Source organism: Cyprinus carpio, chromosome A14 (assembly GCF_018340385.1).
Source record: "Cyprinus carpio isolate SPL01 chromosome A14, ASM1834038v1, whole genome shotgun sequence".
Taxonomy (NCBI): Eukaryota; Metazoa; Chordata; class Actinopteri; order Cypriniformes; family Cyprinidae; genus Cyprinus; species Cyprinus carpio.
Window position 1 is genome coordinate 22,978,138 of NC_056585.1, and position 19,166 is coordinate 22,997,303.

At 34.8% G+C, this 19,166-nt stretch overlaps 2 protein-coding genes and 1 pseudogene across 4 annotated transcripts in view; 1 reads left to right on the forward strand and 2 right to left on the reverse strand.

Annotated features, from left to right (window-relative positions):
- LOC109049091 (rho guanine nucleotide exchange factor 6-like) overlaps positions 1 to 3,449 on the forward strand; it is a 34,924-nt gene extending 31,475 nt beyond the window's left edge. For both annotated transcript variants that reach the window (XM_042770263.1, XM_042770264.1), the window contains 2 exons: positions 534 to 588; positions 682 to 3,449. In XM_042770263.1, coding sequence (XP_042626197.1) covers positions 534 to 588; positions 682 to 804 — 178 coding nt within the window. In that variant the 3' untranslated portion in view covers positions 805 to 3,449. The remainder of the gene's footprint in view (positions 1 to 533; positions 589 to 681) is intronic.
- Positions 3,450 to 4,321: 872 nt separating this feature from the next.
- On the reverse strand, positions 4,322 to 8,819 carry LOC109049094. Of its 2 annotated transcripts, none has more exons than XM_019066774.2 (5): positions 8,495 to 8,819; positions 5,691 to 5,822; positions 5,524 to 5,545; positions 5,243 to 5,314; positions 4,322 to 5,129 (listed from the first exon to the last, which is right to left on the reverse strand). In XM_019066774.2, exons 1-5 carry the CDS (start codon positions 8,669 to 8,671, stop codon positions 4,741 to 4,743), a joined length of 792 nt encoding a protein of 263 aa, XP_018922319.1. In that variant the 5' UTR covers positions 8,672 to 8,819; the 3' UTR covers positions 4,322 to 4,740. The 2 variants fall into 2 exon arrangements, with proteins under 2 accessions (XP_018922319.1, XP_018922318.1); XM_019066773.2 differs by having other exon boundaries at positions 5,691 to 5,825; positions 8,495 to 8,816.
- Positions 8,820 to 9,913: 1,094 nt separating this feature from the next.
- On the reverse strand, positions 9,914 to 18,131 carry LOC109049389 (annotated as a pseudogene).
- Positions 18,132 to 19,166: the final 1,035 nt, after the last annotated feature.

Sequence of the window (19,166 nt, forward strand, 5' to 3'; positions counted from 1 at the left end):
TCGCATACCACAGCGACGAATTTCAGGCATGATGCCAAAATGACACTTCAGCCTGTATCTCTGCAATGCTTTGGCATACTGACACCAAACTTTGAGTGTGGCATTGGCACCTCACACAGAACACACACCAAAATGATTTGATTACAGCGCCACCTGTTGGTCAAAAGTGATAAGTCATTTAATCATAATAATAGTGCTTTTATTTATGATTTTTCCACCATTTCAATTACAATCATCCTAAAATTGCTGTAATTGCTCATTGTTGCATTTGGTGTGATGCTCCATGCCATGCTTAGCTCCTCAATTTGCCGCTGGAGTGCTTGGCCCCGTAATTGCTGCTTGCAGCTATATTTAATTTTTTTTTTTAATAGTGCAGAATCCTAAATATTTCTTCATTTTGCATCTTAATGTTTCTTTTTAACTTTTAACCCTAGATTTTTCAATCTTGACTCGGCCTTGACTTTTGATTTCTACTGTATATATACAGAACAGTTGAATATTTGAAAGAATATTTTTGTTTTATTGTCTTGCAGAAGTCTTGTTGATGCTGTTTATGCTCTAAAAGATGAAGTCCACGAATTAAAAAAGGTGAGATTCTGCGTTATTGTAACCTTTTGTTGGCCTGAACTCTTAACAGGCGTTATGGCGTAATCTACTGATGGCGTGTGTTTGTGAATGCAGGAGAATAGATGGATGAAGCAGTGTCTGGAAGAGGAACAGAAGTCCCGTAAGGAGCTAGAGCGTATAGTGAAAAAGTTGGCCAAGCAGAAGAATGACTGTTCCTGGGATGATGGAGGTCACTAAAGAACACTCTCCTGTTTCCCCTCGCCAGCTGCATGTATGTGTTTCTGTGTCTGTGTGTCCTCACAAATGTGTTTTTATGTGTGTTTCCATCACATTACACACTGAACATTGTTTTTGGAAAGTCACAATGCTGGGAATTTTCAGCCATTTCTCATCAAATGTTTTTTTTTTTTTTTTTTTTTTTTGGACAAGATGCAATGAGAATATCAACTCTGTGATTAGTGACTGTTTTTCTCGCCATACTGAAGAATATCACTGTGCGGCTTGCTTCACGTTCCTGTGGTGTGACATTCTGAGAACAAAATGGCAACTGTTCTGGAAGACCAAGTTCACTGCTTATTAAGTATTTTGTGATTTGCAAAACTTGAGATAACTGTCCATTTTTCGCTCCGGTTCACTCAACGCTCCAAGAAGAATCATCACAGAAAAGATGGTGGAATCTCTTGTTTTTCGAACTGAACAAATATCTGCCTCACTTTATGACTGTTACTTGTCGTGGACAAAAGAAATTCGATGACATTCAGCCCATGAACAGCATTCCGACTCAAGCCACTATTGCACAAGTGAAAATATTCTGTTAATGGCGTAAGAGAAGATATTTGTGGCTGAACATTGCAGGACTCCACAGTATCCACAAGTATTGTTCTTTTCAGTTCTATTTCTGCTTTTAAAATGTGAAAACGATTGCTCGAGGTAACTTTTAGGTCACAAATGAACAAGATTGAGATTTGTAGTTTGCACCTGATTGACATGAGATGGCCAACTTGCCATCTTGAAATGAGTTTGCTTTTTCTTTTTATTTTGAGTTTCATCAGCATGGGTACACAGTATTTCTAAAACAGCCATTATGTTACATAATCCTGCTTCTGATAATCATCACTAGTTTAAAGCTATCAGGGATATAGATGTCAGAAATAGTTGAGTTTATAATACTATACTAATACTAAACATCATATAATGTATGTATATCATATATACAGTATAAATATGTATATATCATAGATGTTATGGCAAAAGGAACCATTTAAACTTTTTTTAATGATAACAAAACTTCATTAGGAAATGTTGTGCTCCTTTTTCAGAGGCTTGAAACTATTTCATATGATCTTAAACCAAAAAAATAATAATAAAAAATACAGTATGTTTGTGGGTTTGGTACTAGGAGCCCTTTCAGGACTCGAAAATCAAGTGTATGTAGAAGCATAAAGTACTTTAGGCACTGACGCATATTTTAAAGGCTCATATTAGAGTGAGAAACAAATGTGGTTAGAAGCCAATTTTTTTTTTCAGCAAACTGCGCGCCATCAGCAATAGAGCATAGGGTAGCACCATATTTAATTTTTGACAGGACTGAAATCGAGGTTGTGAGGGATAGAAGTACAGTGCTTTCAATGGATTGTACTGTCGTTGAACAACATACCGATTATTCAGCTGACAAAACATCTTTCTGAAGAAACTTCCTGTAGACAGTAGTTTGAATGTTGTGAGTTGTGAAAAATATGATCTAGGATCTTTATACAGTGGATACCATGGGAAAGACTGTACATCTATCCCTCACAGCCTCGTTTTCATTCACGTTGAATTCAATATGGCATCTAACCTGACTAAATTCTGTTGCACTGGAGGTGCATTTTCTAACTCATTTGTACTCTGGGTGCCATGCATGGTACATATTTTCTTCTTGAACACTTGCCATTTTAACTGTAACAAGTTAAATCAAATGAAAAAGTCATTACACAGACAGTTACACAATTACATTGTGTCTGGAGTGCTAAACCTTTCTTTCTTAACTAATCATTACAGATCATAACTGTGACTAATCTTTTCATTCGCTGTGGATCAGAGATGTGATCTCTATCTTAAGCAGTGAAGAAATGCATGCAAAGAGCTGTAAAGATAAGCAAAACCTGGGTGGGGATTTTTTTTTTTTTTTGTCTTTTTAAACCCACCAGCAGATACCTCCGGAGCATTGCTGTGGCAATTCAATGCAATATGCAACTGGTTTGTTGTTACAATTGCTGTGCAAGAGCCAGTTTTTCTCTTGGAAGGAGTATACTGTATAATATATTCTTCTGATTAAGCAATAAGATGTGCTCTGAGGTACACAAATATAATGCTGGTACTGTGGTACTGTGTGTTAATCTGTTTCCCGTTTGTGTGCGTGTTTGTTTTTGCGGCAATTAACCTTGCATGCCAAGATGTTACACATAGCCTTAAATATTATTTCAAAGTGTTAACCCTGATTGTATTGTTGTTGTTGTCTTGAAATTTTAAAACATCGGTCTAAAATGTTGACATCTACATTGGTAAATGTGATATTTCTGATGGTCTGTTTATGTGTGTTATTAGAAAGAGAGACTGATTTGATCAGTAGGTTATGTAAGTATGTATAGTACCATGTGGAAACATGCTATTTGCTATAGGTGGCTACTGATCTCACTGAAAGGAAATTCACTTTTGTCCTCCTAATGTATAGCATTCATCCTAAAAATGAAAGCACTTTCAGGTGTTCATAAGGGTTGAAGAATGCCCACATCAGTTTCCTCTTAAAAGTGCCCATGTCTGCAGAACAAAAAAGATGTTTTATTTTTGCGGAGCTGATCTATGCAATATAAATGGTGTATATATATATATATATATATAATATACTATATATATATATATATATATATATATATATATTTATATTTTAGTTGTTGTTTTTTTTCCCTAGTGCTTATGTTTTTATTTTGTCCTCATTTCAATATGGAATTGTTTTAATAAAATAACATCATGTTAATAAGTTATACGTTTGATTTTATTTTAATCATAGTTACACATACAAGGAAATTCCACCTTGTGAAATACGCAGGAAGTACATGTGAAGTATTTTTGATCGGGTGTTTTTTATATATATATATATATATATATATATGTATGTGAATGGAGTAAAAGTACAGGCTAGAGTGAGTGTAGTAGGTTGACAACTTCCTGTAAGCAGAGGCATCCGCGTGGCTCAAATGAGCACGCGTTTGTCACCTAAAACTCACTGTTTCCATGGAGGAGGATGGAATGCTGTAAAATTGGCACAGCAGTCAGTTCAGGGTCGTGTTCAAAAGTTAAAAAGTTGAAGTTAAAAACTGAACTGGTAGGCTTACGCGTCTTATAGTTTCCAAACTTTTAGAATAGAGTTTTATAACCGCAATCTACTATATTAAGAAAGACCTGCACAACTCATGGCCAATTAGAAACATTAGTAATAATATTAAAAATACTTAATGGAGGTCTAGGGGAAGAGTGTAATAGTGGGCAAATAAACGTTTTTGGCTCTCTTATTCAAAGTTACTTATATATTAATATATAACCTACATAATGTATATTATATATTTATATTGGTGTGTTTATATATATTTGTATGAATGTGTGTTTGTGTGTATATATATAAAGGTAATTGATAGATAGGTATAAAGAACAGTTGATGTTGTTGTACTGTTCTTAAAAAGTACTTTAAATAAGAATCAACCAGCAATTATAATTGTCAGGGTTATTCTAAAATAAATATAATTTTATTAGGTCAGTAGTTTATTATTATTGCTATTATACAAAGAAGAACAAACCATAAACAGGAAAACTACAGTAAATAAATAATATCATACAAACACTAGTTGTTTGAACACATTCATGGTATTCTTATCATGTTCTATTTGCATTGAACTATATAATTAAAAGGATTAGAAGATTTCAGTGATTCTTCGTTTTTCCTGAGCTTGGTTTGCTTTTTTGACGTCGAGGAGAATAGGTGGTGCGGCGACTTTCCCTGGAGCTGATCTTTTTCAGATGTCATGCACCTAAATGAATAATTATCCATTTAATTATAGTGCCTCGATCCAGTCGATTCCTGACCATCTCGTATCATGCATCTCCCCCTTCTCCCGCATTTCACTTCCAGAGTGTTCTTTACTGCAATTTGAATAATCCAAAGCTGCAGGAGTCCCGGTTCACCAAGGATGTGTTTGCAACTGTAACATAGAGCTGTTGGTCTTTCTCTAGACTGAACACCCCTGACAGAGAGGCTGTGCACAAATCTGATGCGTTTGGGTCCAAACTGCAAAAAGACTTGAGTAGCTCCTTGACTTTCTTTGTCTCTGGTTCTATGCTCTTTATGGATTGCTTTAATCCAAAAGAAGTAGCATGTTTGGAGAAGGTGACTTGGGAGTAGATGAAATAGATTCCGGGATACTGAATGGTCAGCTTGTCCCGTTTGTTGCTAAACCGTACGTCCTGTAGCAGCGAATGGTCTTCATCCCAAAGAACACTGTTTGTCTTCAAGAAGTCAGAATTCTTATCTGGTGGCGTTAAAACAAGGAGAACCCTATTATCACCATACAATGGCTGGGCTTTAACTTTAATTACATGATTTGATTTAATACTAAATGAATGATCATTCTATTGCATTCACCTTTTTGTTCGCTCAGAGCAGTCATGTGTGCAGCTGGTCCAATGAATTGTGGCCCTCCAGTTAACTTAGACACTGCAGGATAATTACACAACAGTAAGGATACGGGAAATAGTGTATCATAATTAATAGGACACCAAATTGCTTGCTAAATATTAAAAGCAAATGTTATTCATTAAGAAAAAATATTTTTATGCTAACATGAAAAAATCAAACAGTCAGTATTAAACAGTCTGATATGTTTTAGATACTGTTAATAAGGTTGCCAGGTTAGGAATACTTACATTTTTCATTTGCTTGTGAAACCTTTGGGAAGAAGTAAATTATATTAATGATACATAAAGTAATAGTTGTACACAATATTTTCATGTAATGTTTATTTTGCACGATTCACATCTAGGAGTGTGAAAATATTCTAAGCATCACTTTTGAACGTTTGAAATAAACATACCTTTGCTATGGCAGTTTTATATTTTTCCATCAGTTTGCCACATTCTGTCTTTGAGTCTTCTCCCATACTGCTATCTGCACAGTCCTGTAGTCTCTGTAGGCTTGCCATGTCTTCATAATAACTGCCATGGAGCTGCTGAAGATGAAGGAAAAGACATTTATGAATGAATTCTTTATGCTCAAATAATTGATAGTGAATATATATAGAGCTTTAATAAATCTGATCACAGAGAACCCGGAGTGTCAGTTATCCAACTTTTCATGTACAATACGATAATGAAAATGAATTTTTTTTTTTTATATACGTTGTCTTTCAAAGTTTATTTCACACAGCGTTACAAGTACAATTACCTAGATGTTATCGATTATTTGTAAATATATATATATATATATATATATATATATATATATAAAAAATATAGGTCTCACTCTATATTAGGTGTTTTTAAATACTGTTTACTTCTAAAATTACAGATGTAATTATTTTAATGTATAAGTACAATGTAAAAACACGTAGGTAAACAAGTGCATTGTATCAAATGATTAATTTAAATGTAAGTACATAGTAGTTAAAGGGATACTCCACCCAAAAATGAAAATTTTGTCATTAATCGCTTACCCCACATGTCGTTCCAAACCCTTAAAAGCTCTGTTTGTCTTCAGAACACAATTTAAGATATTTTGGATGAAAATCGGGAGTAAGTAAATAGCAGTATCAACAATCATAAAATCAAAGCTAAACAGCGCATCCTTGTGGCACGGATGATACAAAAGAGCATACACAGCATACGGTGATATGGAGAGACACAGATGAGAGTTCATAAAGGAATTATTGAATAATTGCACGTCTGATGGCAGATGGAGTATTCTAACGATAACTTTCATACCTTTTATGGACCTTGACACTGTTATTTACTTGGCAGTCTATGGGACAGTCATAAGCCTCCAGGTTTTCATCCAAAATATCTTAAATTGTGTTCCGAAGACAAACTAAGCTTTTACGGGTTTGGAACGACATGGGGGTCAGTGATTAATGACAACATTTTCATTTTGGGGTGGAGTATCCCTTTAAGGACACAATATAAAGTGGGTCCAAAATACATAATATGATAAAAACATTGTCATATATTTGTGGTTTGTACATCATTAATAAGCTTAATAATAACCATTTAATGACGGTATGTGTTTTGCTTTATCAACATACTGCCTGAAACTGATCACTATGGAAAGCGCTTGAATGCACTGTTGCTATAGTTACCCTTCTGGAGAACTCGACTTACGTTTGCGCGTCTGTTTGGTGAAATATGCACTCTAACTTGCACTTCATCATTACTGAAACATTAGAAATCCCTACTGAAACTAACACTTCATTGATTCGTATATCAACCTGTCTGCTTGATTCGCTGATATACTTAATCTATGAGATGGACATAATTTGTTTTAAACTCTATATATGTTTGCCAAAAAAATGGCCTATATGTATATATTTTTTTTTCCAGTTTGTTTCTAATGATGCTTTAATTATCAGTCATGCTTACTTTGGGATAATGCATATTGTTATTGAGTCACTCCTTTGGCATATAACTCATAGAGTGAGATTGCATAATTTGTTGGGTAGTTTGGTTTAAACTTCCTCTTGAGACAGAAATGCTGGTTTTTGTTTGCTTTGTTTCTTTGATGCACAGCATGCTGCCTTGCTCATAAAACCACACAACCCAGGAAATACACCAGTGAGATCTGGCCTCACAGTCTTTTAAGTTTAACTGTTTCTGTATATTCTGAGACAAAATAACCATTTGCATTTCATCTCAAGTTGCATTTTATATATATATATATATATATATATGTTAATATATATATATATATATATATATATATATATATATTATGTTTACATATTACATATTGTATTTAGCTCATATATACAGATTACATTTACATTACATTTACAAATACATTTGAAAGTTTAGCTCATTCACTCAAGAAAAAATGTTATATACATACATATATATGTGTGTGTGTGTGTGTGTGGTAATATATATATATATATATATATATATATATATATTTTTTTTTTATTTTTGTTTATATATATATATATAATGAGCTAAACTTTCAAATGTATTTGTAAACTTGATACAGAGACACAGAGATGCATTTTCTCTAAAATAAATTTGAACCTGATGAAGGCACCTTTTACATCATTTCTACCACAAAACACATTATGAATTATTGTTACAAAATATTCTAAGTTACATATTGAAAAAAGCATCATAAGCAAAACCATAAAATAACTCTGCCATTTAAAAGTCTGTTAACTAATATTAGAATAATAACTTAAATACACACACACACACACACACACACACACACACACACACACATATATATATATATATATATATATATAAAATACAATAAAATTTTCTTGAGTGAATGAGCAAAATCTTCAAATGTATTTGTAAACTTGATACAGTTCACTTTATATTCTTTTACATCGCTTCTACCACAAAACGCATCAACAATTATTTCCTAGCTACAAAAGCAACATAAGCAAAATGACTACGATACGTTACCATAAAATAATCTGCCATTTAAAAGTCAGTTAACTAATATTAGAATAATAAATAACTTAAATACACACACACACACACACACACACACACATATATATATATATATATATATATATAAAGTTGTATGAACTTAACCTTATCCTTTCAAATAATTTCTTTTACACCCATGTAACCTGCAGTAGATACAAACGTGAGTGCCAAGAGCCACCAAGAGAAGAGCAGTTCATACCATGTTAAGTTTCTGGAACAGGTAGAGGAAGCCTCCCAAGGTCAGTATCATTAACAGCAGTAGCATCACTGACAAAAACTTGACTAAAGGTGAGTTGCCCGCTGGCTGGGGTTTGCTGTATCCTGCCCGTGGAGGCACCGGTGGGGGATTGTAGCTACTGTGATAGGTGTTTATCATGATGAAGAGATGACGAGTTGACAAGAGGAGAGACGTGTACTCCTGTGGCACCCATGCAGTTCTGAAGAGCTGCTCTCAATGCAAGCAAGCTCATTTGAATGCAACTTCCTGAAAGTTGTCACCTTTCAGATGGGCTGAGACTTACGGCATACGTGTTTGTGCGCAATTTGGCGTAAATAAGCATGCAGTCTCATACCAAGTACTAGAAAGGCTTGATTCCATGAGGTCACACATTTTTTTGCACAAAGGTCACTGTCTTTGCAGATTCGAATTGTTGTTTTCTGCCTTTAACAGATTTTGTGAATAAGTATTTGTAAAGATTTTTTTAAATGACCTAATATCAAAACTTAAGCCACAAAATGTATGAATAGCATTGCATTAGATAAAAATAGCAAACCAAGTGGCACTTCTACAAACAAATAATGCTAGATCTTTTCTCAGAAATAACTTTTTCTGAGCAATTTTTGCTATTACATTTAACCGATTCCAAAGTGATTTTTAGTGAATGTAAGAAGACGTTCCTCCTCAAGTTCACACAGGTGTCCTATTAGACGAACATTGACTATGAACATGGTTCACTACTATTTAACAAACACAAAATATCCAAATACTTTTTGTCTTTATTTTGCCAAATGCAATGATATGCATACATTTTTAAACTTGACTTAAGTGTCCCAATACTTTCGGGGCCTCTTTATTTTTATTTTTGGAGCTGTGAGTATAAACACAGGAGAAACACATATGAAAACTGTTATTTATGAACCATAACTAATTTCGTTTAATAATCAAGGTCGGATAAGTTACTAGTTTACCACATCTATGAAAGATCCTCGAAAATATATGAAAGATGTTTTTCATTTTGGCTTTTGGCCTATATAGCCGCCAAATTTTGACCTCATTTTAACCACCAACCAGTGGTCTCTGCTACAGTAGCTATTCTCATAACTGCCTTCTTGACGTCTGCTTAAAGTTTTAAATGTTTTACTTTGCTGTAGCTGTAAATTAGTGAGCATCCATATATAGGTTTATATGTGTAAGTGTTTAAACATTTTCTTTTTGAATTGTTGGACCTTCAGTGCTTCATTTTGGTTATAAACTATGCTTTACATCAAAACAGAATTGTTTATCGTTCCAATGTTGACTGTCGACAAGAGAAAATGCTGATTATCTAGTATCGATCAATTTTTTTGCAAAAGAAAAACACACAATAGGTTTCACATGAACTGCAGCGTCTAACCTCAGTTCCACCCCCACTGATTTTTTTTCAGTCCCTCTGCCAGGGCTCACATTTTCCGAAGGCATCGGTATTAAACACATGCTTTATAGATTAGAAAATGATTTTCACCCACAAGGCATGAAAGGACACAGCTGGGACTTGTCATCAGACCTTTATTATTAACTGAAACATCAGAAATTATATAAAATGTGCTTTCTGTGTATTGTGAATGGATGTGGGTGGAAGTGAATATATGTTTCAGAGTTTTGAATATGCAGTGCTCATGAGTAATGTGAGGTCATTTACAGTGAAAAAAATTGGCACTTATCTCATTATTGTTTCACAAATGAATACTACACAATTTTTTATAAAACTGCAGTTCTAGATCTACTTATAGATATCCCTTAAAAACCAAGGCTTTATTAGTTATAGTACAGAAGTACAGTAAGTAATAAACTTATAATGATGATGTTGTTTTATGTAATTTTGAATATATCTACCTTATTTTTTAATGAGTATAAAAGCTATTGTATGAGACTTACAATTCATTAGACACTGTAAATGACTAGAAGAATAACAAAGAGCAGTAAATGGTAAAACTAGCTACAAACCAGTGTTTATAATTGTGACAATACAACAATATGGTAAGAAATACCAGTTTGCAGTATCAAGCAGCATTTTAGCAATTTAGGACCTTATACAGTATTTACTGTTTGTCTGATATTGTGAAACTGACTTTTTACTGTGTTGTGTTGGTATTACAGTAAATATTAAACTAATATGAAAAAAAACACATTAAAACCCCAAAATCATTATTGGGAGAAAGACTTCAACACATACAATGCAAGCTTTGTTTTCACTGCTTCTTTTTCCAGGGATGGGAAGAATGACTTTGTAAAGCACGTATGACTCAATATGTTTTCTGTGCATGTTGGTGAAAAGATGAGAGACTGTGGGCCTATGGAACTGACTATGAGAATGGCACATATGAAAATGATCACACTTTCTGGAAAATGTGCAAATGATGCAGGATTGAAGCCCCAAAATACTCCAGCTGGAATAATGACGTAATTACATGTCTGTGCGTTATAACATGACTCACAATTACACATTTTATACAGTTTTGTAAAGCTTAATAAAATATGTTACTTGATATGATGACATTTAAATAAAGCATGGAGATATCAATCAAGCAGTGGAATTTAATATCCTAAAAATATTCAATACTATGCTATAGGAAATTTTTCACTTACTAACATGCCACTAACAAAGATCACTCAAAAAAATCAGCCACAAGCAGCATATGGATATTGACTGAACTTTGGCCAGTTCTGGTATTTGTGATTAAACATGTAAAGTATGGCATGGGCAGTGGCTCCTACTGTTGGCGGCAAGCGTAACTACACACACTACATACAGCACTGACATCCTGACACTTACACTTACTGCTTCACTGCACTATTAGCAATGTGTTGTCTTCATTCAGAAGTTCATTACATAATCAGCATTTGTATACAATCAGTGTAGTATGTTCTTAAATATGTTTAAAATACATTCTTATGTTCTAAAGTATTAATTAAACTGACACTGCACATTAATTCCAAGCCATAGGTCAGGGTGTGTAGTGGACTACTAAGGCCAGAGTGTGCTGCTCTTTTATCTGAGGGCCCTTGATGGTGTGATGCCACGAGGGCCCGTCACAGGGCTTGAGTGCATGAGGATCTTCTTTGCTGTTGCTGCGGATTTTGAATGTTAATAGATGGTTCTCCTTGACACTTCAGAAATGCTAAGAAACACCTGTAGAACTGAAAGAAAAAAGTCTGTTCATTTCACTAATGTACAACATTTAGGGGTAGAGAAGATACAATGTTGTCCTTTTAGGGGACAAGCTGATGTACCTGTAAGTACACTTACCTTCTCCGTGTTCTGCTCTGGTTCGCGGACAATGCACAACATAAATTTTTGTGTCTGCACAGACTTGTGCGTGGACAACCATGCATGTGAGCAATATGAGCTTTCAAAAACAAGGGACCACTAGGTAGTGCACACGGGTCCTACACATTCATCTGCACTCATGGTGCACTCAATACAGAATTTTCTGTAGGGTCTTTACACTCAATTTTACACTAGATGGAGTGGAACATGGAAAATGAAGAATATCTGAGCCTTAAAGGTACAATCTGTGCATATTTTTTCTGACAGTGTAAAGATACAGTAATATATAACTATAACTAAAAATTCAGAATTCATTCCATTCAGTCTGTGGACTAACCTGGTTGTTGAAAAGCACATATATGACCGGGTTGACCACAGTGCTGCTCTTGGCCAGGACTGATGGCACCACACTGGTTATGGGAGTGATCAGTCCCCTCCTGCCAAAGGTGGCCAGCAGGGCCACCACCCCGTAAGGCATCCAGCACAGCAGATAGCAGGATACCATCGTGACAATCATCAAAAGGATGTGGTTCTCTCTCCTCTGTGCACTCAGCAGGTTGATTTTAGTTACCTGAGCCGAAAAAAAGAAACACTTAATGCATATGTATTTTGATTAGTCCACAAACATGGCATCTAATCTCCAATGTATTTTGATTTTGATGTAGAAGTAGGCCTTGTCAAGCATCTAAATCAAGCTAAAAGCCTCTATCTTGCTGCAGAGAACATGGACTATCCCAACAGTTCATGATGTCAACATGCCTTGTATGAATTAGCTTGCCATGTGTGTAAGCTGTTTGCAAATCAAAGAAAGACTGGCAGATGGCTCCTTTATGTGTCAAATGATGGGAGTCGTGACTTCTACCCTCTGGAGTCTGTTAACCTTCCTTATCCCCTTCCCATCATGAAGTAATCTCTCTGTATAAAGATCTCCTGCCAGCCAGGCACAGAATGTGAACTTCCAATCAGCGGTGGCGGCAAATGAGAGCTGATCAGTGAAGCTGAGTTCCCTGCACAGGCTCATGTCGTCATCCACACCTTTTACATGCTCCATTTGTCCCAAACAAGATGATTGTGATTGTATTGGCAGCTCCAGCTTGGCTAAGTGTTTTCTCACCTGTGTAATCCTCTGGAATGGTCCTTCAGCAATTTGAAGGATCAATATGACATTGACAAGAAATATTTGAAGCAACATAAACAAATCATCTTTGAGTCTGCAAATGGTTTAATATACACAAAAGTGTCCTCCATTCATAAACACCACCAAAAGTGCATGTTAATTGTATCTGAATGCATTTTCATTCAGAGTTCCATTGAATAGTGTCATGGAAATCAATTTCATACCACATGTCTGGAATGGCATGTTACGAATGCAATTACTTTTTCAGACATGACATTGCCTGATTTTCACAGTCCTCTCTTCTTGTAAAACCTTTTTTTGAATCCCATCGGAATCCCATGTTTGTGTTTCTAAGAAAAGCCTGAGGGTTGTAGTGACTGGCCCACTCATATGTGTAATGGAAACAGCTCTTTCCATTTGTCAGATACACAATGCGGCACCTACTACTGAACAGAGTGAATCCTGGAGGAAATAAATTGGTTACATAACAGTTTGTCACCAATAGTAACAGGCTCCTCGTTCTAAAAATACCTCAGATGGTGATTCATTCATAGAATTGCTCTGGCGAGGCTCGCTGCCTTACTACCTGCTGGAAATGCTCATTACATATTCCTTCACAGAGTGATGTGTTTATGAAATCTGCTTCAGACACGGATGAGTCACAAAAACCTTAAGCCGTCTTCACCCTAAACACTGTCTAACCTGATGCCCCAAAGTGCTTTGATCATATTCCCTTAGCTGGACAAATCGATATCAAATGGATAAATAAAGAATCCAAGAGCGCAGGACCTGTTATCTGTAGCTTGCCGGGGTTGAAATGTTAATTGGACACTGGCTATGAGACATCAGTGCAGATTTCTGGGTATAACAGCTATATTTCCTCAGAAAGGACATTAACATGGTGAGGGGAGACTGTAGTGATAGTGTTATACAACAGCACTGGGACCTTTCACTGTTTGTATCACTCTGTTCGCCAATGTTTTTGTATTCGAGTCAATCTGTGCATTAGTGATCAGAATTTTACAGTGGCATTCTCCAGGTTACACTGTTGCGCCGGTAAGTGGCAGCAAGTATCTTTGTGAATTATTAATTCAACCAATCTGAATGAAACATTGATTCATTCATGAATGAAACAAGTAACTTGCCTAATTCGAAACTACAAACTAGCATACTGCTCTTAGGCTCCATCTGATTATGCATACATCCCTACCTATAATAGGTGAAAAACAGTATGTGAAAAGAGTAATATGTTTGAATTCACAGTATTCGTAAAACAGAAGGTGAAAAGTACCCGCCGGACTTACTGCTTCCAGCAAGATTATGAATTTCTCTTTTTCCCTATTCAGTCTTGCTATTTCTGCCCTAAAAAAGATATGGTAAAAATAGTCAGAGCAGTAAGATTAGTATGCTAGTAGGAAACATCAGTCTTTACGAGAAAGTCATTGAATCATTCATAATTTAAGGTTCGATGATGGAGCCTTGTGAATTATCAATAGGACAATCGAACCACAAAGAACCTTGTGAACAGATCTTAAAATAATATTTTTTTCTTAGTTTAAAGAACTTTTTAATGCACTAAAGAAACTTTTTCCACTATAAAGAACATTTTAGTGCAATGCAAAGTTCCATGGATGTTAAAGGTTCTTCATGGAACCATAAATGCCAATAATAAAGAATCCTTCATTTTAGGAGTGATAGTGACATCCACAATTTTCTGTTTCTCTCCCAATTCTCTAATGATGGGTTTAAAAATATACAGCGGATTTAATAAATAATAACATATATAACATATAATAATGAGAGTCCTCTTCTCACTCACCCCTTTAATAATGAACAGGATTTTGCCATAGCAGAAGATCATGAGCATGAGGGGTAGAAGCAGACAGAAGATGAACAGGCACATTACATAAGACATGCTGTTGGTTGAGCGCTGATGCCACTGCACTGAGCATGTTGTCCCGGGCCCTTCAGGTCCATAGCTACTCCAGCCCAGGAATGGTGGGAGAGTCCACACCAGCGAATAGAGCCAGGTTCCAGCCACACAGATCCAGGCCCTGCGGAAGTCAGACACGTCTGCCTTGGTGGGGCGCAGCAGGGCGGCATAACGCTCATAAGACAGTATGGACAGAGACATCAGAGACACAATTCCTGTTTGGGATAAAGAAAACAGATATGGAAAAATAGCGGTCATAAAACGACCAATTTGTGATGTTCTAAAAAAAAATTATTGTAATATATGTTAATAATTGTACTGTATCTATTGCCTGTTTACACTTAGTGCTGTAAAGCAATTACAGCAATTTTGTCAACTTTCTGTCACGCAGGGGGAAAATGAAAATAAACCCAAGTTTGATAAAGCAATTCACTGTGAACATCCGGGACAGTCCCTAGAGAGAAGTCTGAGGTTAAGTGCGAAGAATAATTGTTATATAGTTATGCTCTCAACTGAGTTCTGCTCCTGGATATGAAAACTGTCAAAATTAACTGCAGCGTTGCCATTGAGGTAGTGTGTTAATGAGACTGCTGTTGCTGTATATTATACTAGACAAAAACTATATTGATTAAAAACATTTTCATAAATTCTAAAATAATGAATGCACAGTTGTTATAAACTTACTGAAATAACATAAAAAGAATAAAACAAACTAAAACAAGCCGTTGACAACATATTTATTTCTACAGAAATGTGGGTAACCACAGAGAAAAACTGTGAGCCTCATTCTCCTTCAGTGGGTTTGCACTGCAGTTCCACCTTCTGCACAAAAGCGGTCTGCACTCACAGATCTGCAGATCCTCTACACAAGAGAAGCAGAGGGTGTCACAACACTCCCACTAGAGTAATTAATAGTCTCTTCATTCAAATGTCAGATCACTGGGGGAAGACTGTGACTTCTGAGACAACTGAGTTTAAATCAAAGTGATTCTGGCTTCTGCCTGTCTTGAGCATTTGTGGAAAATTTTCAACAGACTGAAAAAAATGGAAGCATATGGTCTAATGTGAACTTGACAAAACCATGTTTCCTTTAAAAAATGTATAAAAAATCTTTTACTAAACTTTTACAGCACAAAACATTAGTCAGCTGTAAGTTCTGCAGTCAAACATATAAAGGCACCCAGGTTAGTAAGATATGGCATATTAGGGGTGTGAATCTTCAATGGTTTCACGATTCGATTCAATTATGATGTGTCACATCACACCCAATTTTAGATATTACTGCACATAGCTACATTTACATATAAATTTTATAGCCATATCAAATTTATTTAGTGAATTTTTATCAAACTATATAAGCAGGCTACTTTTTAAAATAATTACAAATTAATAATGAATTAAGACAATTGTTAAGATTTTAACCAACTAAATATATCTTCAAATAAACAAGCAAATATAAATAACAGTGGGTGGAAGCACACACTGTCAAGCAATTTGCACATATATGCGGGGAAAAAAACAAGCTCAGAATCGATTCAGAATCGTTGAGGAGAGAATCACGATGCATTGGAGAATTATTTATTTTAATTATTTATAATATAATATATTTTTTTTATGTTTTTTTATTTAGTCTGCTAATTAAAACAGTGAGAAATATAATGAGGTTGTTTATGATTTTATGTTTTTTTTAATCATAATTAACATCCAAATTTAGGATTTTTTTTTTATGTTCACACCTAAATAAATAAAAAAGTAATAAATCGCAAATAAATAAGTAAATAAATCACAAATGTATGTGCAAAATATACAGATAGCCTTCTATATTTTAAATTAATTATGTATTTTTTTAGACAGTGACATGTTTTTCGCTTAACAAGAAAAAAATGGGCAATACACAAAAATGAAAGATTATTTTTATAATACTGGTACTGCAAAACTATTGTTTCTTTGTGATTGTGGACACTACAAAGATTCAGTTTTTCAGATTTAATTTAGGGTACTTGTTGACCTTACAGCATGTGAAATCATATGCTGTTCACATGCAATTCATTCATCCCACCTTTTGCACATCACACCATTCTATGTGATATTTTGACTGTTTTGCATATGATATATTTTTTTGATTATTGTTGGTTAACTACTTTAACTGCAACATCCTGGAAGATTTATCTTGGTTTTTCGGTTACATTTTAAGGTTTGGGACATTTTTTAAAATCAATCTCAGTGCTGTGGAGTGACACACACACTAACACAAAAACATTTTAAAATCAAATGCTTTATTAAAATTAGTCAGCAACATAATTCCTTTAGGACAAAAAAGTCATTTCCACATTATTTTTACCTTTAAAAAAATCATATAAATTAGTGTTACAAACATCTAGACTATCTGCCAAAAACATATATATATATATATATATATATATATATATATATATATATATATATATATATATATATGTTATATATATTTATAGCCTTTTTCCCAAGTTTTGGTTTGTTTATAGTGTTAATATTGAATGATTAATGTATGATTAACTTTATTATTGTGTTGATTAATGTGTTTTATCGATCAGCAAACCTAGACACATACGCCAGAAAATAACCCAGAAAGTTCGGCTGTAAGGTACCCTCTGAAATAACTTCTGAAACCTGTTACACCTATAACTTTCCTGTTGAATGAACTTCAGGAAAACTCACCAAAAAGCGAATTGGCGAAACCGTACCATTTGCAGCCGTGATATCCCAACAGCCATTTCCCATAGAGACTGGAAGCGAAACTGAAGGGAGTCCCAAACAAACAAACCAGTATGTCACTCGCGCTGATGTTCAGCAGAATGAGGTTTATAGGTGTCCACAGTGAGCGAAACCTCGCAAAGATGAGCAGGACAAACAGGTTGTTGAGGAATCCAAACACCAGAATGATTCCCAGACAGACGGCTGTCACCGTGTGGCCGGTCCGGCTCAGGCCAGGTGGGCTCTCGTGGGGCTCTAGAGGGTCTCCTGTACTGACATTTGCACTTTGATTGAGCGCAGAAGTGTCTTTGTTGCTAATGTTCAAACTCCAGATGTAGACGACCATAGCAGCCTCAGTGCACGGCTAAATAGTGTTGACACTGTGACTTTCCTCACGGATGGATTCACAGTTTTCATCTCTCCCCCTCACTGACGCGCAGCCCACCATTAACACACTGCTTCTGCTGCTGATGACCTGCTTGTGTCTGAGAGGCGCGTGCATGAGAACTGGGTGACCAGGGTGCGAATTATAAGGGGTAGGGGGAGGGGGGTAAATATTATTTTTAGGCTACATATTATCTTTTATACACTTATATAACGTTTCAGTATTGATAAATGCTATAATGCTATAACCATAGCAACATTGCGCCGCTCACACGCTTTGATCAGTATGCGACGTCATAGCCTATATTTATTATAGATTTGCATATCAGAAATACAAATGTAAGTGTTTTGTTGATATTTTTATTTAGTGACGTTTAGCTTACTGTGCTAGTTTGGCCAATTGGCAGCTTAATTGAAAATAACCTACAGAATTTGCTTTTAAGGTCGACCGGGTGCGCAAATCTTTTGATTCAGATTTTTTTTCACTCTCTCTCTCTCTCTCTCTTTCTTTTTTTTAATTAAATAGTACAAAACATCAAACCATTAAGGTAGTACATTTCAAATAAAAAAAAAAAGAAAAAATAAAGTATACACATACAAATCCCTTAAGAAAATTACACATGGTTAATTTGTGGTTACCATGGATTAATTATTAATCATGGTGTGTTTATATATATATATGTATATATATGTATATATATGTATATTATATATATATATATATATATATATATTATATATATATATATATATATATATTATTATATATATATATGTATATATATAGATATATATATATATATATATATATATATATATATATATATATATATAGTTTGTTTGTTTGTTTGTAGTAGAAGTAAGGTTAACAAAAAAAAGTAATACATTTTCACCTTAAGAGGACACCTAGGATGAATATAGAGATGCAGTTTTCACTGCATAGGAAAGCTTTGGATAGTTTCCCTACACTTGTCTAGATCATCTTTGAACAAAAAAGAGAGGTTTAGAGCCAGATTTCTGATTATGTGTAGTTTACGTAGCAGGAAACACAAATTAATTAAGTTATATTTTGCTATATTCTCTTTGAGCAGTCAAACAATCTAAAGAAAACATATTTAAAACTGCGCTTGTAATGTTGTTGGTTTTACATAATCAAAATTATATAATTATTGTCTGA